This window comes from Hyperoodon ampullatus (assembly GCF_949752795.1).
Source record: "Hyperoodon ampullatus genome assembly, chromosome: 8".
Lineage (NCBI taxonomy): Eukaryota > Metazoa > Chordata > Mammalia > Artiodactyla > Ziphiidae > Hyperoodon > Hyperoodon ampullatus.
Genome location: NC_136921.1, coordinates 40448027 through 40471048, shown reverse-complemented (window position 1 = coordinate 40471048; position 23022 = coordinate 40448027). Strand labels below are relative to the sequence as shown.

Below are 23022 nucleotides of genomic sequence, written 5' to 3'. Positions count from 1 at the left end.
GGTAGACATAGTTTTTTTCATTTCATGCTCACCCAAACCAAGCCTAAAATTGTAATTAATATTTTAAAGGCTAACTCATTATGAATATGCAAAAAATAAACTGTCTGTAAGTCTATTTGGTATATCTCTTTTGATTCTTCCATGTAACACTCGTTCTATTAGCAACTGGGATTTGCCAAACTTGTCCTGGGGCTAAATATATTGTCCTTTCATAATGTTGGCAATTTACTTGGTTAAGTAAATAGCCAAAATTTGATAGATAACATGAATTTAAAATGTGACTAATAAGCCCAACATACTCAAATCATAAGCATTTTGGTTTTTGTTTTGACAAATATGATCTGTGCATAGAGCTTCACTGAAAAATTCTCATCATGTTCTTAATCTCTCCATTGTAAATGGCAGGTAATAGTCAGCCACATAAAATGTGCACTCACTTCTCTGCCACTTTTGTAGGATAATTTGAGAGAAGAACAAAGAGATAGTTGGACTAATATTGTGTTAAAATACTTTTGGCGGGCTTCCCTAGTGGCGCAGTGGTTGAGAGTCTGCCTGCCGATGCAGGGGACACGGGTTTGTGCTCAGGTCCAGGAAGATCCCACATACTGCAGAGCGGCTGGGCCCGTGAGCCATGGCCGCTGACCCTGCATGTCCGGAGCCTGTGCTCCACAATGGGAGAGGCCACAACAGTGAGAGGCCCACGTATCGCAGAAAAAAAAAAATACTTTGGCATATCAAGTGGCCCTTTTAATTACAGAAGTGGAGCTATAATGAGAACTAAAGAATGGCAAACAACAGACAAAAATTAAAATAGCTAAATTAGAAGATGTATCCCAAATGAATCTTGAGACAAAGAAAGCATCCTAACCTGTTAGAACTATAATCTCTAAAGTTCTCACTTGATTCATTACCAATAAATAATGAAAGATATTAACAAAGTAATCATTTAAGATGAGTCTGACACAAATATCTTCAAAAGAAAAAAAAAAAGCCCTACATCATTTTGGGTTAACTGTGCCCTCTCCAGGCAATTCTGTAATGTATGCTTGTTATTCAAGTACATACCCGGGGTGCCAAACTGGATGCAATTTTCCAGAGTCCTGGCATAGTCAGGGTCACTTAATTTAATTAGGTGAAGACTATTGGTTTTTTCCATGTTCTTGATCCATTTATTAGCCTGACCTTGAGGATCTATCATCAGAGGCCACCTTCTTGCATTCCTGAAAGGGAAAGAAAGACAACGCTGGTCAAGCCATGATCTGTCTCTATGCTATTTGAGAGGCATGCAACACTTTCTTACAGTTTAAACTTTATAGTATTATTTTACTTTTTAGCTTGTTTTGAGAAACTGTGTTCTTGAAGCAGAGACATTTAAATTGAGAAGGCTACTAGAACGGCAACTACAAAAGCCATCTGGCAAACTTAACACAAGTTCTTTTACTCCTTTTAGAAAATTACAATTCTCTCAATGTTAAATTATATTTTTGAAAATGTTTGCTGCTCTTGCTAATTAGTCACAATGATAACCATCAAGAGTACTAGAAATCAGGAAACTCCAATTCTTCACTAAGCCCTGCCATTAATTACTTCTGTGACCTTGGGCAAGCCACTTCATTTCCTCAACTTCTATCTGCTGTCATTTGCACAAGAGGTAAAGAGAAAGGATGTAGACATCACATCTCTTTTTGAAATCTACACCATTAAAGATACAGTGGTCTAAAAAAAAAACGGTGAGAAGCAAAATTTTATATCATCTAATCTTCATAATAGCCATTGATCCTTAAGTGTTAACACAATTGTTGACCCAGTAATTGTTTCAAACAGCTGTATATTTAATGTCACATATGTAGTTCACTACATACTTGCCTAGATATTGCGAGCTTCTTATGAACAGAAATATATTCTATGAAAGTCAGGGTTTTTGCACAATGAGGGAGCTCATACTTATTGCTTTATTCTCACTCACATCTCCCTTTTAGGATAAGAACAAGAGCAGTGAACCACCACAAGGCGCCCGGTTTACTGCCCAGGGTGTTGTTGGGTCACAAAGAATTAACCAGTATCTGCCATCACGACATGGTATCCAACCACAGAGCTTTCTATCTGCTGTGAAATGTAATCAGCATTAAGATCACTGTTCTCTTTCTTCCTCTCAGAAGTTGCAGTAAACACAAGTCATAATTTTGGCCAGTTTCCTAAAGATACTGTCATACTCTTCCAAAAGTGAGCACAGCAAATTCATGCTGAGCATCAGAAGAACAGGAAGAGAAAATAAAAGGTGACTGGGGCAAAACAAAAAACAAAAAAAAAACTGGGGATGAATCAGGATAATCTATTCGATTCCATCTCATTACAACACAAATTTCGTATTTCATCGGATCATTTGTCCCAAATGAAAGGAACCACAGTCCTCCAATATAAGCATTATATAATGTATTAGTGAGCTTGGGCTGCCATAAGAAACCACCACAGACTGTCAAACAGCAGAAATTTGTCTTCTAACAATTCTGGAGGCTGGAAGTTCAATATCAAGGTGCTGGCAGAGGTCTCCCTTCTTGGCTTGTGGACAACACAGCCCTCTTGTGCCCTCAAGTGCCCTTTGCTCTGTATGCACATCCCTAGTGTCTCTTCCTTTTCTTACAAGGACACCAGTCCTACTGGATGAGGGCTCTACCCTTATGACCTCATTTAACCTTAATTACCTCCTGTCTCCAGATATAATCACACAGTGGGTTACATCTTCAACATATGATTTTGTAGGGGGTGGGGGGACAGAATTCATTTTATAATATTAATTATATTTAGGAAGAAATGAGACCAAAAGAGTAGATGCAAACAACTAATTAAAAGGGAACCATATCCATAAGAAACTAAAGGAAGTAAGAGGGAAATTAGAAACAAAACTTATATGTAAAAGTTTCATTCTGTTACATTTTAGAAATATTTTTAAGGTTGGAGGATTATGTGAGCTTTAGACAGCATTTATGCTTCCCTAAAGAAACTGAAATGACTCACTCTTCTTTCTGTTGCTTCCACATTTTTTTAGCCACAATAGCCCTGTTCATGCTGTTTCTTTGTCCAAAATGCACTTCTTCCCCATCCTTTCATGTTAAAGTACTACTCACATTTCAAGGTCAACTCAAATGCTATGCAGTCCACAAAGCCTGTCTTGATCTCTTTTCTCACTGAACTTCTTTAGCCATTCATCCATATTACAGTTATGGTACTTTCATATAATGATAATATTCTATTATGGTAATTCTATAATTTATTAGCTGCATCACCCAACTAAATTGTATATTCTTTGAGGGACGGGTCCATGCTGATTCTTCTTTTTCCTCTTTTCCTAGATCAAATAAAGCTTGCATATGATGATCCACTGAAGTAGGAACAGCAAAAAGAACATCTGACAAACACCATACAAGTTAACCCATTCTAAAAATGGATATTTTATAAGAGATTATCCCCACATGGAGAAGACTGGTCCAAAGAACACCATCTCAAAATTAGAGGAAAGGACTTCTGGTGTTGACCAAACTGGGTAAAATCCACTATAGCCTACCTCTGTCACTGATTACAATGAAAACTTTAGGATAAAATACAAAAATCAACTACTTGCAGATTCTAAAAAGTAAGTAATAAGAAGTGAATGGGAAAAAAGTTAAAACTTGAGTACTGACCAATAAGCAGGTGGTGACTTTCTTGTGTGTGTGTGTGTGTGTGTTTTCTCCTTATCTTCTGGCTTGGTCTGAGAACAGGCCTAATGGGGGGAACTGTGCAGCAGGCACCGGTAGCAAAAACTCAAAGTAGAAGATGGAGAAAATGATCATGTGTGAGCCAGAGAGTGGGGGTGGGGGGAATCTCTCTGTTCTCTCTTTTGTCCCTACCCCCAGGTCAACCCAGCCACAGAACTATATTACCAAGGCAGGGCAGTGGTAATTCAGTCACCTAAAACACTGAGTGAAAATCCATCTCTCTGGATAGAAGAGCTGGGAAAAGGGTCCTCTGTTGTGCATAGAGTCTGAGGGGTGCCATAATCTGCTCAGGCTGCTATAACAGGATTCAGTACAAAATTACTCGATACACAAAGAACCAGAATGTGACTAATTCTTAAAGAAAAAGTAAGATGTTAGATTTACTAGAAAAATACCTTTAAAGCAGTTATTATAACAACTCTTTATTCGGTAACGGTGAATATTTTTTGAAATAAATGGAAAGAGAGGTGTTATCAACAGAGAAATAGAAAGTTTAACAAGAACCAAATGAAAATTTTAGAACTGAAAAATATGATACCTGAAATAAAAACTTCACTGTAAGGATTCAACAACAGAAAGGAGACAACAGAGGAAACAATCGGTGAACTTGATGACCCGTGAAAAAAATAATCCAATTTGAATAATAAAGAGAAAAAAGACTGGAAAAAAAAGGAACGGGGTCTCAAAGACCTGTGAGAAAATATTAAAAGGTTTAACATTCATGTCACTGGGGCCCAGAAAGAAGGAGAAAGAGATGGTGTAGAAAAGATATTTGAAAAAATGGTTGAAACTTTCCCAAATTCAGTGAAACACATAAATTTACAGCTTCACAAAACTCAATCCTTAAAAAGGAGAAAACAAAAAAAACAAAAAAAACCCACCCACACCCACACCCAGCCTCATTATAATCAAACTCTTGAAAATCAAAGAAAAAAAATTTTTTTTTTCGGTACACAGGCCTCTCACTGTTGTGGCCTCTCCCATTGCAGAGCGCAGGCTCAGCGGCCATGGCTCACAGGCCTAGCCGCTCCACGGCATGTGGGATCTTCCCAGACCGGGGCACGAACCCGTGTCCCCTGCATCGGCAGGTGGACTCTCAACCACTGCGCCACCAGGGAAGCCCAGAAAAAATATTTTGAAAAAGCAGCAGAGAAAAACGATATATTACATTTGGATGAAAATTATTCAAAAGGCTGCAGATTTTACATCAGAAATCATGGAGCCAGAACAGAGTAGAAATGTCAACCCAGAATTCTACATCCACCAAACATATCCTTCAAGAATAAAGGCAAAATAAAAAATATTCTCAAATGAAGGAAACTAAAAAATTATTTGCCAGCAAATCTGCTCTAAACAGATGCTAAAGTTCTTCACCCTTAAGGGAAATGATGCCACAGTGAACTTTAGAAATAAAAGAAGATCAAAAAATGATAAATATAATAGGCTATTTCCCCCCTCTTAAGTTCTTTAAAGTATACATAAATACTAAGACAAAATATTAACATTATGTGTCTGGGGGGCAGAGTTTCAATGTATGCAGACATAATATATATGACTATGATAATATAATCAGGGGAGGGTATAGGGGACTAGCATGGTTACAAGTCTTCTACATTTTAACTGAAGTGGTAAACTATCTCTAGGTAGATTGTGAAAAATTGTACTAAAAATAATGCAAAGTATTATAGTAAAAAATAGATAAATTAAAGTGTGATACTAAAAATGGTGGATTATTCAAATAATCTAAAAGAATAAGAAATGAAGAACAGGGCAACAAAAACCAAATGTAAAAACAGAAAAATAATAAAATGTCAGATCTAATTTCAATGATATCAACCATATCAATTATAAAGTTGTCTAAATTTACTAATTGAAGGAGAGAGATCATCAGACTAGAAAAATACAAGGTCAAACTGTATGTTATCCACAAGGTACCCACTTCAAATATAACAACATATTTATATTAAAAGTAAAATGATGGTAAAAGATACCATGCAAACACTAATCAAAAGAAAGCTGGACTGGCTAAAGTAATATCAGAAAAAAGGAGGCTGCAGAACAAGAAAAATTATCAGGGATAAAGAGGCATAATACATAATGATAAAAGGGTCAGTTCATCAATAATACATGACAATCTTAAATGTGTATGCATCCAACAAGTGAGCTCCAAAATACAGGAAGCTAAAACTGATAGAAATGAAGAAACAAGTAGATGGAATATTAGCAAGGATATGAAAGATACGAACAACACTCTCAAACAACTCAACCTGGCATTTAAAGAAGTCTCCATCCCATAATATTTCAAATGCACAGGGAACATTCACATAGACCATATTTATTCTGTAAAACAAACTAATAAATTCAAAGCACCTGGAATCAGATAATGTATGCTCTCTGAACGTAATGGAATTAAGTTAAAAATTTAAAAACAAATAATAAAAAGAAAGTTTAAAAATTCTCAAGTATCTGGAAATTAAACAATACATTTTTTAAATAACCTATGGTTCAAAAAAGAAAAAGTCTTAAGAGAAATCAAAAAATATTTTAAAGGAAATGAAAGTAAAAATACACCATATCAAAATTTGTGCTATGCAGCTAAAGCAGTACTTAATGGAAAATATATAGCATTAAAATGCATAGATTAGAAAAGAAAAAAAATCTAAAATCAGTAACTTAAGCTTCCCTCTTATATCAGAAAAAGAAGAGCAATTTAGGTCAAAAGCAAGCAAAAGAAAAGAAACAGTAAATATTAAATGAGAAATCAATGAAATTGAAAACCAACACACCAAACCAAACAAAAACCAAAAAAATAAAAAAGGAGAAAAGCAATAAAAGGCTTGTTCTTAGATAGGAGCTACAAAATTTATCAAACTCTAGCTAAACAAAGAAAGTACAAATTACCAATATAAGGAATGATAGAGAAAATTATCACAGACCCTGCAGACATTAATAGGATGTTAAGGGAATGCTACAAACAACCCTATGTCCATAAATTTGGCAACTTAGCTGAAACGGACCAATTTCTTGAAAGACAGAAACTACCAAAACTCACTTGAGAATAAATAGTTAACTTGAATGTCCTATAAGTATTTTAAAATTGAACTCATAGATAAGATCTTCCAACAAAGATCAAAGAAGATCTAAATAAATGGAGAGATATACTGTGTTTATGGATTAGAAGACTTACTAAGTTGTCAATTCTTCCCAAATTTTGATCTATAGATTCTGCAGTCTCTATCGAAATCTCAGCAGAATCTTCTGTAGATATTCTAAAATTTATATTGAGAAGTAAAAACTAGACAAAACAATTTTGAAAAAGAAGAAAAAAGTTGGAAGAGAGATACTGTTCAATACCCAGTTAACAACTGCATCAAATTAATTTTCTTCAAACAACACCCTCAAGATAATATCTTTTTGATTCAAAAACAGGACAATGTTGTGGCTTCAGTCTACAATGTTTGCTTTTGAAGATCAGAGCTCCCATAGTTTCTCAAATGGAAACCTAATTATTATAGCACCCAAAACTCCAAGTTTTGATAGTGTTTGTTCTTTTGCTATTATCTAGAGAGGATAAATATTTGGTGCTCTTTTGTATTTTTGAAAAATACAGACTTCTAACATGATAATACATGTTCACTGTAGTCTGCATGGAAGGATGGAATTTGGATATATAGCAGTGGAGCATTTCAAAGAGTTCTGGTATTTTCCTCTTTACACACACACACACACACACACACAGATAAAAACAGACAAAGAAAGGTGGGTGTTCCTCTCAGTTATTACTGTTGCTGAAATAAACCTGATTTATCTGACTCCTATAAAAATGAAAACTTAAAACATTTTTTAAAAGCAGAGTTATATTAGATATAGGTCTGATCTACTTACCAAGTTGTTAAACAATCCCAATACTTTCCCTGTGAAATGTTTAGATAGAATCCAATTATATTTAATGTTATCACTAGCCCTTGAAATTCTGATTAGCTAAGGAAACTTCAAGTGTCAGTAGCTCCAAAAGTTAATTATGTTCTAACTTGTCCAAATTTTACATATTCTTCCAGTTCCCTAAATTACTGACTCTTCCCTCAGCTGAGATAGTACGTGAAAAGCATTTAGCACAGGCTCAGGTCCTTAGTAAGTGCTCCATATTAGGTATTATCATTATCAAGTAAGTATCTCTGGGGAAGGAAGAACACACTAGCAAATAAGTAAGATACTTATCTGATACTTCAAAATGATCACCTTAACCTATTTACTGAAACCTCTCAGTATAAGATTACCAAAATCATTGAAAAAAAAGCCAAGAATGAAAAATGTTAATATTTCCTACTTAGTAAGGTTGCTACCATAACTTCTTGCTAATGCTTCAATACTTTTACAAACAAATAGCAAACACTTAGGGGTTATGGCTCATTAAAACCATTTTCTACTTCAATCTCTCCTGAAATGGAAGTTCGTCTTGAAAAAGATCACTGAAAGATATGGAATCTTAAAAGCAGAAACATTCATCAACAGTTCCAGTATTATTGAAATATGACTGGACCCAAAAGAAAGGGTACATTTATTTGCTAGAAAATAAGAAGTATATCAGCCTCCGCTGGATAAATGGAGTTATAGGAATAGGTTATAGATGTCCTCCTAGGTAGAACAAAAGTATATAAATTGCAAATCAAAACAATAAAGGCATAACTACTACTATGTGGGACATGACCAAATATATTCACAATTGTTTGGGAAGATCAAAGCTTTTTTTTCTGAGAGGGAAACAATAGCAACAACAACAACAACAACAACAAAATTGGACTATTATTTTAGCTGAAGTTAATTGGTCCAGCTGGACAAAAGTAAAAGGTGGACTTCTTTCTTTTTCTATTGAAAATTTTAAAATAAAATTTTATTATCATTAATTATTATTTGTACAATATTATATTTTGACTTCTACAGCACCCCCACCACCGAAGGTTTAGTTTCCATTCATTATCAGATCTTTGATCCCCTTTACCCATTTCACCCTCCCCCCACACCCCCATCCCCTCCCCTCTGGTAACTACTACTCTGCTCTCTGTATCTATATGTTTGCTTTGTTTTGTTTTGTTTATTATTTATCTATTTATTTAATATTTCACATTGGAGCAAAATCATACAGTATTTGTCTTTTTCCATCTGACTTATTTCACTTAGCATAACACCCTCAAGGTCCATCCATATTGTTACGAGTGGCAAGATTTCATTTTTTTTATGTCTGAGTAGTATTGCATCTTACATATACACCACATCTTTAGCCCTTCATCTGTTGAGAGACATTTGGGTTACTTCCATATTGTTGGATAGTATAAATAATGCTGTGATGAACATAGGGATGTGCATATCTTTTCTAATCAGTATTTTTGTTTTCTTCAGATAAATACCCAGAAGTGGAATGGCTGGATCATATGGTAGTTCTCTTCTTAATTTTTTGAGGAATCTCCATACTGTTCTCCATAGTGGCTGTACCAATGTACATTCCCACCAACAGTATATGAGGCTTCCAAAAGATAGACTTCTAAGCTTTTAGAAACCTCCCATATTGTCAATGTCTAATGTGTATTCTCACATTAAACGTCTACGCAAACTGTTTGCCACCTACTTTTTAAGTATTTAAAAAACGAACTAGCTGCCATCCTATACTTCTTAAAAGGCACTTAAACATCTGTTTTAGTTGCAAACTAATGCACATATTTATCATTTATCTAGATTCTGTAATTTTTCTCCTGGATTAATTTAGATTATCAGAGCAAGAGTACCCTGTGCTTAATTTTAGTCCACCAAAGAAAAGCTTGATAATCTCTTCTCCAAATCAACAAAATAATTAAATGTAAGTTTAGTTCCTGGGAAAATTTGTTTTTCTGAGTATGATTTGCTTGATTGAAAAATGAGAACTGTGTGACACAGCTTTTCTTTTTTACCTTGGTTTTCGCAAAGCTGTGAGCTTAATTCAGGACCCAACTGCAAGGATTAGCTTGTCTCAAGTACCTAATAGTAACTACTTCTTTAATATCCCTAGGTGGTCTTATCAGATTTTATCCTATTTTATGTTATATTCAAACTGCACATGCTTCAAATCCTTTTAGAATAGTTCAGTAAATAAATGCTATAGAAATCCATATGTCAGGATCATTTGCTGAGCAGTAAAGAAATTTGTTCACCAGAATTTTAATTTGTAGAATAATTTTCATAAATATTACAAACAAAAAATTTAATAATAACTGGTTTTTACACATAGTGGTTAATTCTATTTTAAAAAATTTACATGCCTCAACCATTTTTACTTTAAGTACTGTCATATCAATTACTTTTTCAGTAGTAAAGTAACAACTACTCAAAATAGTGATGTAACACAGAACTGAACATTTCCTGATGGTTTCCCTGTGCTATTTCTAACATGTTAAAACCTCCAAAAAGATTGGCCCAGTGATAGAAGGGCCATAGTAATGTGACCTTGAAAATAACACAATCAATGATCATCCTCACACTAGGACAGAGTGAAGTCCTTGGCTTCTAGGAGGCAACACCTTGAGGAAAGGTAAGGCTGGATGAGCCTCCAGTATCCTCACGGCCCAACCTCCATGGGATTTATCTACTAACCAGGAGATTCCAGGAATAGCACCACTCTTTTAAAAGCCCCAATCAGCCCAGGACCCAGAAATGTATCCATATCATTTAAGGTGGTCGCACACCCAGCAGGGAATAAGACATCACCAACACAAACCTATCCCTGCATGTTTCACTAACCTATAATAACAAAACCCTGTGTTTTATGGGAATAAAAAATTTGGACTTCACTTACTTATGGCAGGGTTTTGTTCTATTTGCTAAAAATTGATTAAAAATTAAGCAAAAATCATCTGGGGTTTTTAGTTTGTTTACTACTGTCTCTAATGCTCAACTACTCTGACATTAATTGGAGAAGGAAGTGATTATCTATATTTAATTTAGCTAATTAGTTAAGTAAAACATTTTTCAATACTATAAAAGCTTACTAGCCATGTTAAAAAGGTACACAGATAAATAAAGAAAAGACTGACTGATAGAGATCATTTGTGAGAAATATTTTCCTTACGTTATTATGATCCCGTTATCAATAGAAAATGAGTCAGAAGGTAATCCAGCAATATTCCAGGCTCGAATTGTCACTGCTTCTCCCAGAATACTCATAAGGGAATAATCATCGGAGCAGGGGATATCTCTTCCTTTGCACAAATTTGTCCACTCCTTGATTTGGTTCTTTAAGACATACACAGAAAGATATAAAAATGATGTTGGAGGTTACCAAATGAATACCTTGTAAACTCCTCAACTACGCTCTGAGTCTACAAAGCATCGATGAAACTCTACCTCAAAAATGATTTGTGTTCATCATATTTTTCAAAATAAAATCATAATTTAGAAGCTCTACTATGTATTCAAATGAAAATTATATATAATGTTAAGATAAAATTTAGATAGATCACTTAGAAATCAGAACTTTGTATCTGGAAAAAATAATTGCCAATTATGATTCCAAAGCTTCTGTTGACAAAATACATGGAGATCAACATGTTTTTCTACACATTTTTTTTTTTTTTTTTTTTTTTGCTGTACGTGGGCCTCTCACTGTTGTGGCCTGTCCTGTTGCGAAGCACAGGCTCCGGACGTGCAGGCTCAGCGGCCATGGCTCACAGGCCTAGCTTCTCCTTGGCATGGGGGATCTTCCCAGACCGGGGCACAAACCCATGTCCCCTGCATCGGCAGGCAGACTCTCAACCACTGCAGCACCAGGGAAGCCCTACACATTTTCTTTAAATTGTAAGTATCAGCACACCTTACTACAATATTGTGGTATAAAAGTAAATCCAATTTGAACCAGTAGGGGACACAGAAAACATTTGTGTCTGGCTCTCACATGTCCTGGGGGAGGAACCAGAGCAGGGTTATTAGGCACCAGTAAGGACCAGGGCACATACTGGAGTTTTGGATACCCCACCCAGGGCACAGTTTGCTAGGATGCTCAGGAACCAGAAGCGTACTTTAAGCTTAGGTTCACACTCAGAAAATCAGAAATCAAGGTCCAAATTGAGGTTATAGATCAAAGGGTTCATAAACAGTGAAAGACATGACTGGAGAGAAAATAGGTTAGCAAGGGACAAGGAGAAGGTGGATATATGTGGTGTTGATACCAGTCCATGGGCAAATGAGGATGCCTTGTCTGCCAAGTGGAGCTAGCTGAGAGGGCACGATGGGTACTACCATCTCCCTCGGGTTCCTGCTGAGTAGGTTGGACCAACATTCCCTTCGGTTTGCACATGAAAGGCTATGACAGTTTGGGGACAGCTGATGATTTTCATGACCTCGATTAGCCGGTTACTCTGTAGAATGCCCCATGGCTGGTTCTGTGTGGTCTTCTCTCATGAGTCAATTTAGGTTATGCACCTTTGGCAGGAACATCACAGAAATGATACTGTTTTCTTCTCACTGCATCGCATCAGTGGCACATGATTTCAAATTGTCCATTTAAGGATGATATTTTTATTTTGATTAAGGCATTGTCTGCCAGGCTTCTGTCTCCTAATTATATGATCTTAGGTATGATTAAAGCTTCCTTGGATGGTGGGCCATAACACAAAGACACTCCTATAGATGAGAGGCAGAACTCTTTGTTACTTACAGCTCCAAATGAGAGAAAGCTGATACACAGGAGGCTGCACCTGGACACAGAGTAACAGCAAGGTGGAACTGTAGGGGGCCGTTTATAAACGTCAAGCAGAGTGGGGTGGAGTTAGCTAGGTTTCCAGGGCTTCCTGATGACTGGGTCTTTTGACTAGTTCCACAGGCACCGGGAAGAAGGGGCCGTCCTTGGGTGTTAGGTATATGGGGGCCTCTGGAAGTTGGATATGTGCCTATTGTAACCCAGGACTATTAGAACCTGAAAAGGGAAATGGTTGGCGTGAGGGCTTAGCAAACTGCCCACAGAAGGGAATTCAGAGTTGTTAACCATGATTCAAAACTGAGTTAAGGGCTTCCCTGGTGGCGCAGTGGTTGAGAGTCCGCCTGCCAATACAGGGGACACGGGTTCGTGCCCCGGTCCGGGAAGAACCCACATGCCACAGAGTGGCTGGGCCCGTGAGCCATGGCCGCTGAGCCTGCACGTCCAGAGCCTGTGCTTCTCAACGGGAGAGGCCACAACAGTGAGAGGCCCACGTACCGCAAAAAAAAAAAAAAAAACGAGTTAAGACAGCACACACATGAGTACTTAATGACTATCATCTGGGTTTTTACTTGGTTTGGTTGTTGGCACCAGGACAGCATTTCCAGTTTGATTCTGGCTCCTAGTACACAGTTCCTATGGGCATGTTTTGATTTTTCGTTGGCCTGAAGACTTTTGTGGGGAGGTCTGAACGTTTTCTCAGATACAGCTTGATGCTGGTATGGGCATCGTAGCCAGTGATATGGGGAAGAAGTAGGGAAAATGAAAGCCATAGTTGCTGTGGAATGCTATCTATGGTTGACAGGTGTAGTATGTTATCACAGATAAACTCTGGCTTAGAAATTTAAGTGGCCAATTATACATCTGTAAGGGTGTAGCAGCAGAGAATAAGTGAAATGAACATGAGGGCCTCTGAACAAGCATCTCAAAATACAAGCCAAGGACCTTGGCTGGTAATCAGGTGGTAAGATAGTTGGTGGAAATGGAAAACTGACCACTAAGGGTGCCATCTTGGTGAAAGTAACTACCACCACCAAAGCAGTTTTGACTTTGATTACTGGTAGGAAAAGGTCTCTTAGAAAGTTCAAATTAATTCAACTCCAGGGCTTGTATGTCCTTACAGCTTTGTAGGATTTTGTTTTGGAGATAGGCATGGGCATTACAATCGAATACTGTGGGCCCAGTTATGCTAGGAGAATGGAAATTTTCTACGTTTTATCATGAGGAGTGCCAGAAACTCTACAAAGGGGTTGATGAATAATTGACAGCTACTCAGACTCAAGCTCAGAGGGAGGGGATCTAGCTACTTACTGCAGGCTCTTGGTATCCAGAGACTTTGATGTTAGGAAAAAAACCAAGATTGTTTTAAAGCCTTTTTGTCTTACTTGGGTTTCCCAGTAGCAGACTCTGACATGAAGATTTATCTGAAATGACTTATTAAGGAAGGGATACTAGGAGAAGCAGTATAACGACCAGGAAGAAGCCGGTAAAAGGTGAGGGATCAGCCAAAGTTCTGCACAGGTGGTTACACCTTACTCCTACAGGGGGTGTAAGTTATTCCTTGCATTTGTTCCAACCAGAGGAAGGGAGACAGACCTTCAGGCTCTCACCTCTGTCAGTCTTTCATTAAGGCCAGCCTCAGAGGGCAGTAAATTCCCAGCCAATTTTAGCTCTCCAAGCACTGCACAAAATGAGTTCTAAGAACCCAAGGGAAGTCTGCCAAAAAAGCCACAGGTGCTGGTTGTTGGACGTGAAAGCACAGGAAACCAGGTGGGGATCTGGGCAGAACACTGACGTTGCCACTATTACCCTTGTGCTTAGAATCGAATGGGAAACTTGATGGGGCGTAAACTGCCAGCTGCCCTGACCCAGGAGAAATAGATAAAAGGGACGATTACAGAGCAGGATTCAGAGAATGAATTCAAAGGAAGGAGCAATGACGTTAGAGATTAGTTAAGTAAAAGCCTAGGTTACTACAGTAAAGCAAGGAAGGGATAAAATTGCCTTCAAGCCTTCTTAGATGGGACGGGATAAGGTGTCCTCTTGAATCAGGGGTGGGGACAGTGGACATGAGTGCACAGAAGGAGTTATGAGCTTTGCTTGGAGCTTGTGTCTAGTTTAGTGTTGTTTTGCTTCTGTCCATAAATTTCAAGGTCTCAGTTCAGGCCTCAATGCTTCCTTGAAGCATTTGTGTAGTGGTCTAACTGTCAACCCCCATTCTGGTGGAAGCAGGTGACTGGGGAGTCAAGCAAGATGCAGTTCTTTGGAAGGAGTCGTCAGAGAGGGCTGGGTTGGGAGGAGTGGCCCTGGCTGGTGACTTCCAGCATGGCACTGGAATGCTCAACAGGAGCCAGTGCAGACACCCGGGGGTATGTTGGGAACCAACAGAGGAGTGTAGGAGGCTCTGCAGGTACAACTTCCATCCTTCCAAGTTGACATAGAAGAGTAGATGGGCTTCCCTGGTGGCGCAGTGGTTGAGAGTCCACCTGCTGATGCAGGGGACACGGGTTCATGCCCCGGTCCAGGAAGATCCCACATGCCACGGAGCGGCTGGGCCTGTGAGCCATGACTGCTGAGCCTGCGCTTCTGGAGCCTGTGCCCCGCAACAGGAGAGGCCACAACAGTGAGAGGCCCACGTACCGCAAAAAAAAAAAAAAAAAAAAAAAAAAAAGAAGAGTAGAAAGAGGGCTAAATTAGGATTCAGGTGACAACAAGTCTCATTTCTGCTCTGTCATTAACCAGCTGTGTGGTTCTGAGCAGTTTTCTTAATCTTTATAAGCCTCAGTCTCTGAAAATGTCAAGCAAACAAGTCTATGACTAGGTAAATAGTGTCATGTTAAAAGTTAATTATCTGAACTACAAGATGTCAATGCCATAGCTGCAGACAGTCATTCAGACACAAATGAAGACAGAAAGCTAAGAAGAATATGAAAGTCATGCACCAGGACAAGGGCTACCAGAACCCAAAAGACTAAAGACAGAAGCATGATCAATGTGAGGATTTTAAACTAGTTTGGTTAAAAGCAAACAAGCAAACCAAAACAGTGGCCACCAAGAATCAACCCTACTTAAGCGAAAGCCCTGAATTCAAGTGAAGCTCAACTGAGACCACGGGCAAAGCGAATGCTTTGTGAAACTTGGTAAAGCCACACACAGAAGTGGGTTTTCATTTACTCCTTCTCTCCTCCGTTGACACCAGAAGCTATTGCCAAATGTTTCAAATTTCTCTCTTCTCTTTATTTTCATTGCCTCTTCTCCTTTCAACTTTTCTAAATCTCTCCTCCTGCTTTGACAGGGCCATGTCCTGGGTTGTACTCCTAGAGAGAGCTGAAGAATGTGCTGGGTCTCATTGAGAAAGGGACTGAACAGTGGAACAAAAATGCTGGGAGAAGAAGTAGGGGTTAGGAGTTGGATCGAGGAGGCAGAATCCATCAAAGGGGTGGGAATTCGAAGCAGGGACCCTGGTATTTATTTTCTTAGGAAAGAAGCCACTTATCAATTGGGTTTTAGGTAGGTCCATCTTTTCCTCCCATAAAGTTTCAGTTTCTCAAGTCATTTGGAAATGATTTATTATTGAGATTCATAGAGAATAGTTGACTAAACACCCCCCGGCCCCCCAATATATCCCGATACCTTTATACTTGTTTAGGAACTGAAATTTTATCATTAGAGCCTACCATTTCACATCACGTTCTAAAGTAGATCTTTTTGTTTCTAAAACAATTAGAAGAGTATTTGATATAGCACTTTTTTGGCTACCAAGCTAATTTATTGAATAATTAAAATACACAATTAGAAATCACTTGAAAACATTTTTCTCCCTTGTACTTACCAAAAAATCCAAACAAACAAAAAACCCCAAGATTAATGTTGAGTGTAATGGGAGGGTCAGGAAGAGACCCTAGAGGTCGATGAGTACTCCCTACCTGTCGATAGTTAGATGTAAAGGCTCCGAGGTAAGCGACGACCCCTGAGGAAATGAGGATGTCCCCTGTCAGGTTGATGTACAGCTGCCCCAGCTCCAGAGCTGTTTGGCTCCAGCGAGTTTTCTCACCCCCAAGGCCTCCGATCAACTTTTCAGCTCGTTCTAGCTTTTTGCTACACAGGTCAACCTCAAAAATAAAAGTAAACTTTTATCAACATCTACAAGGAGAGTAAGTTAAAAAATTATTTAAATTTCTGCAAGATTTTACCCTCAGGGATAAATTTTTACATTACAAACATGCCTGGAATTTATTCTTTTTAACACTCTAAAAGAAAAATGTGCAATATCTAACTATGAAGACCGGCAAGCCCATGACCTTTTAGAATATTTTTCATAATAAAATGTGTACTTTAATATAATTTGTGAAATTCATAACAGATATTTATCATATAATGCAAAGAATAGCTCTATTAAAGGAAATGAGCTACAGTATGAGACACTGAAAGTTAATTAAGTAATAAAGGACATCCTCTTGCAAATATAGATGTTTCCCCTCCATTTTAATAATCTAAATGCATTTTATTTTAAATATTCTATGAACGTTTTCCCCTCATTTAACTTGTCGTTGATTTAATGATAATTTTAAAGGTTACATGTTTAAAAGTTTTAATAATTTATGCTTACTTACAAAGCACAATTTTCAAGTTGTTAAATTGTGTCAACCTACTCAGGCACTTGCAATTAACCTTAAATTAGGACATCAATCAATAGCTGACAGCCTACTTTGTGCATAAGACTGTCAACCAAGTTTGATTATACATAATTAAGCAATGTTATTTTAAAAAAGAGGAAGGGTAATTATGAATATGGCAAACTTTGGGAAAAACTATTTCAACCCATGCAATAGCAATATTCCAATAGAATACCTGAATTATTTTGATTAATTTTAAGTGACTTAGCATCATTATTCTTAGAAGATGACAAGATTAAGTAAAGGTTATCTTAAAGTTCAAAATGAAATAATTTACATGAACAGAGGAAGTAAATAATTGATAAAAGCAGAGACATTTAGATTATTTTGGAATAAGAATTTGGCTTATACTTTTTCTTATGCTATCAATATTTATATTAAATAAATGTTTTTAGATTAAAAGATATAAAATACTGTATCAGTTTATCTAAAGATAGGTTTAAAAAAAGCAGAAGGTATGAAATTGGTAATATTTTTGATACTTCCTAAATGAAAACCTTTCTCTCTTAATTTTCCCTCTTTAATATCTTTTGCTTCCTAGTTTCTTTCTTCACCCATTCTTCTTTCAACAGTATTAAAATGTTGAATCAAGTCTTGGACTATAATAAAGTTGCCATCAGAAACCACCAAATAAAAATATTTTAGCCAAAATTTCTCTTCCAAAAGTAGATTTTTAATACACATATATGCATGCATTCAATTTACATTACCATAATTTTCCAACATTTTATTATGAAAAGTTATTTCAAACATACAACACAGTTGAAAAATGTTTACAGTGAGCAACCACATACCCATTTTTTAGTTACATTATTTAAACTAAAACTGATCACTTGGAACCCATGCCTAATAATAGGTCACATTTTTAAGATTAGCACAATGTCACATATTGCACAAACATCCTACAGAAAGTAGCAGTCTAGTACAGTGAGAAAGAGCATAGCTATTAGAGTCAGATTGCCTGGGTTTGGATCTTAGCTTAGAAGCTGCATTGACCATGAGTAAGTTGCTTAACTTTTCTGTGCTTTAGTTATTACAAAATGGTTCAAAAAGATTACCTCCCTCAGAAAGCTTTTGTGAGAATCAATGAGATAATATACATTGCTCTCAGAACAACAGTGTCTTGCATATTAGCACTCAATATATGTTAACTGTTATAAAATATTTTGACTTTTTTCTGGAACATAATCAGACTCTAGCAATTAATTTTTGCAAATGGTATCACTATATAAGAACAATGGTTTTAGTCTTAAAAACATTTTCAGTGGACACACTATGTATGGTTCTGGGTACTGAGTTCTAATCTCAGCTCTGCCATTAACTCTTTTTTTAAAAAAATAATTTTTATTGGAGTATAGTTGATTAACAATGTTGTGTTCGTTTCAGGTGTACAGCAAAGAAAATCAGTTATTAACTCTTATATAACCTAAGTCACTTAACATTTTGGTTCTCCATTTTCTCACTTATAATGAAGAATGATTTAAATAATTTAGCTCAATATTCTAGTAATCTACAACAGAGATTATTGACAATTTTTTTCTTTTTGTGGGGGTAAAGAGCCAGAAGGTAAATATTTTAGGCTCTGTGGACCAAGAGGCAAAAATGAGGATATTATATAGGTACTTATATAATCACTTAATATATATAATCATTTTTAAATGTCAAAACCATTATTAGCTTGTGGGCTGTACAAAAACTGACAATGGTGGACTTGGCCTGTGGTCCACTGTTTGCCAACCACTGACCAGGAAGAAAACAGGATTGCTGTGTTTGTGCCAGCATGAACATCATTTTTATTTAGAATAATTGAGGATTTGCCCATATTTGTCTGTATTATCCTATACCTGGTTTTCCAAGTCAGCCTTCTTTTGTTTATTTAGTTCGAGTGTGTCCTGAAGCTTGGTCAGCTTGTCCTGAACTTCCCGAAGCACTGACTGCTTCTTTCTGAGACCATCCATGGCAATTTTAAGCTCCCCTTCAGCTGCAGCCAGTTTTATCTTTTTGGGAGCTACTATTTTTGCCACTCTGCCAAAAGTACAATTGGAAAATTAAATACATGTTTAATATTCTAGTGTACTTCCCATCACTGAATTTACTTTTCTAATATCCTTACTAAAACACATCTTCATGTATAACCTACACAGATTTCTATATTCTATATTTCATTTAGGAATCAGTCAAACCTGATCTCAGCACATAAAACATGACTATTAAAATAGATATCAAATACACATAATGTTTTCAAATAAGTAATTTTTTTACCCAAAATAAAATATTCAGTTGTCACCAATGTCAATTTCAGTGATTTTTGAAAAGGAGAATAAGCATATACATGTAAAATAGATCAGTGTCTGTGGAAACTAGCCTAATTCGTTAAGGCTTAATTATGATGAGAAGAAGTGTATTTTATTTACATCATTTTACTCTTTCATTTTTAAAATTTTTTTATTATTTTAAATAATTAAATGGGTTATTCTAACTATTTTATTTTCATCTCAAAATAGTTAAAATGATTTTGTGTGTGTCCACCCACTTCCTCAGTTCCCCAACTCTTTTTTTTCTCTTCCAGTTTTATTAAATACATCTAAGAATGACACTCCTGTCTTTATATTGTACTTTTCTCAAATTTCAGAATATATCCCTAACTAAAACCAGCTATCTTATAAATATGTATGTTGGTAATAAAAGGGATTATGTAGGAAAAAGGATGGATCTAAATTCTCTTTTATCTGGAAAATGGAATTAAGTCATGTTATCTTTCTAAATAAATGATAAAACATTAAATTAAAATTTATCATTAACATAATATATCATGGTCCAAAATATACATAGCCTGTAATATATATGTACAATGATTCAAACTGTTTATGAGTTTGAAAGACATCCAGTAATAGTTCCTGTTTTGAAGAAATAACCAAAATTTTTTACTCTGTTTTATATATTAGTATTTCTCATACAATCATCAAAAATGGCTGTTTGTCTAAACAAAGAATATATGATAAGGGTGGTTTTCAAAATGTGGTCCAAGACATGTCCCCTCCCCTTCAGGGACTCCAAGAGGTCCTCCTTGTGCAACTAAACATCTGTGTGAGGCTGCATTTTCTTCATATACTTCAATCAAAACAATATATCCCACAACAGATTGAATGAAGTAGCAGATCTGAGAGTGCAGCTGTCTTCTATTAAAGCACATAGTAAAGAGATGTGCAAAAATATGAAACACCACCACTTTTCTCACAACTTTTTTTGAAAATGTGGATTAAAAAAAGTTACTTATGTAAACATGTGGAGTTTTTTATTGCTATTTAAAAATGAAGTAAATATTTTTTTTAACTCTCAGTTTTAATTTCTAATATGGTAGATAAAAAAGGTTTTGGGGTCTGCAATAATTTTTAAGAATGTAAAGGGTTCCTGAGTCCAAAAAGTTGAAGTATCATTGTATTATACTATTTAGTTGGTATAGTCTTTCCTCCAGTAAATATGTCATATAACAGGCATTAGACAGGATTTTCTGAGGACCCTCTCACCTGTGTAACTCTTTATATTATTTAAATGGCCAACCTGAAAATAAAACACACCAGTTCATTTTCTTTTTGTTAGTACTTACTTGTCATACGAATCCATTGCTATGACCCATTTGCACAGACCTTCGGCTGCTGTTGAAGCATTTCTAATCTTTTCTGGAACAAAATCTGGATTTGGAATATAATTTTTTCTTATGATGTTCATGTAAGCTGGAGGAATATTGTCCTTGTCATATTCATGAAGTGACTGTAGAAACCGAATGTCACCAAGAAGTCTTTTGGCGGGACCCCAGAAATCCTCAATTTTTTTCCCTGAACCCGTTGGGTCAGGGATTTTGTCAGCTTTGATGCCTTTCAAGATGCATACAGCTTCCATAACAAGCTTGACACCAGCGGGAGGACTCTTCATGGATTTTACCACTGTAATGTCCTTGAAATAACAACATGCTATTATTAAAAAAGAATTGTTTACATGTGGCTTGTAATTGGTTCCTATTTTCAAACTAAGCCATAAGATAGAAACTCACTGTTCATTGGGTAGAAATGGTGAAAGTGATAGAATTGTGTCAAGAAGTGTTGAGAAGTTTATCCCAAAGGAAAAGTTACAAACAAAAAAGAGTAACGGGAAGATACCCTATATGAGATTACTTATGACATGAAATCTACTTCAAAGACACATGACAGAGAGTTTGGCTGTCACAAAGTAAGAGTTTTGTTGCTTCTGAAAAGCTATAAAAGTCATAGATGCAAACAGAAAAACACAGAGAAATTATACATATGAATGTCTCCTATAAACAAACTATATATAGTTAGCTCCTGTAAACATTTTCCTTTATATTCCTCTATATCTTTTTCATATGTATATGCTATAAACCAGTGTATATGCTGTATTTTAACCAATGGAATCATAGTATACTTAACATACACGCTGTTTTAAAATCTGTTCTATTTCAATCACAATACATAGCGAACATCCACTCATGCTGGTAAACACTTACATCATTTTTAATGGCTGCATAGCCTTCCAATGCATAGATAAGAACCATAATTCTAATACCCTATCTGTGCCTTTTTCTCTTTTTTACTATTACAATTGCCATATTGAATTAAAGTCTTAATGTCTTTTATTTTTTTAAAGCTTTTGACAAATATTGACAAACTGCCCTCCAGAAAGCAGAAGGGTGCCTGCTGTTTTACTACATACACCCTTAGCAACACTGGTAGGCATTCTGACAGGCCAAAGAAATTTTATTTTGATCTGTATTTCTTTAAATACAAATGAGGAATGATATGTTTATTGACATTTTGTATTCGTATGTTTATTGACTATTTGTATTTCCTCCTTTGTGAATTAGTACTTCTTTGTACCATTTACTATCTTATCTTAGAGCTTGTTATTGATTTGTAAGAGCTTTTCACATAGAAGCATATTAATATCTTGTTTACCATATAGTTGAAAAGTTTTTCCTCAGCATTTCTAAAGTTCTGTCCATGGTGTTTATATCACACAAAATGTGTTGGTTTTTAGGTACTAAAATTCAGTACTTAAAAAAATTTTTATTATTTATGAAAAATACGAAAGAGAGCATATACATTACGAACAATATTGCTTAGTGTTTTTTTGTTCCTGATTTCTTATACCAAAGAAATCCTAGGTTCTAGTTTACACTCCAAGATTATTAACATCTGACCTACATTTTCAACCATTTTTATAGTAATATAACTGTTTATATTTAAATTTCAATCTGAAATCTATTTTGGAGTAAGGTGTGACAAAAGGATCTAACACTTTCTCCCTTACCTCACCCAAAAGTTTAGCCAAGATTCCCAACACTATTTATTTATTTATGTATGTATGTATGTATGTATGTATGTATGTATGTATGGGACACGGGCCTCTGACTGTTGTGGCCTCTCCCATTGCAGAGCACAGGCTCCGGATGCGCAGGCTCAGCGGCCATGGCTCACGGGCCCAGCCGCTCCGCGGCATGTGGGATCTTCCCGGACTGGGGCACGAACCCGTGTCCCCTGCATCGGCAGGCAGACTCTCAACCACTGCGCCACCAGGGAAGCCCCACTTTTTATTTTTTAAAATTCATCTTTATCTTTCTTAATTGAAATGTTCACTTTCACACCTTAATTTTTAATAAATTTCAAAGCTTAGACACGCTATTATAAAATATAACACTATAAGCCATATTATGTATCACAAAAAAACAACTGACATATCACTTTATCATATATACTGTAAGGTATAGTCCAATTACAAGTGTCTAAATATGAAATAGGTGCACATAGCATCAAAATATGTACTTGGGTCTTATACCCGTTGATTAAAGTTGCTCTGC

At 36.3% G+C, this 23022-nt stretch overlaps 1 protein-coding gene across 1 annotated transcript in view; it reads right to left on the bottom strand.

Annotated features, from left to right (window-relative positions):
• Window positions 1-23022, bottom strand: part of DNAH7 (dynein axonemal heavy chain 7) — a gene marked incomplete at its 5' end in the record, with an annotated part of 238622 nt that overhangs the window by 66281 nt on the left and 149319 nt on the right. Inside the window, 5 exons of the mRNA XM_079710686.1 lie at window positions 1066-1220; window positions 10852-11015; window positions 16401-16586; window positions 18995-19175; window positions 20758-21104. Of these exons, the coding sequence (XP_079566812.1) occupies window positions 1066-1220; window positions 10852-11015; window positions 16401-16586; window positions 18995-19175; window positions 20758-21104 (1033 nt within the window). The remainder of the gene's footprint in view (window positions 1-1065; window positions 1221-10851; window positions 11016-16400; window positions 16587-18994; window positions 19176-20757; window positions 21105-23022) is intronic.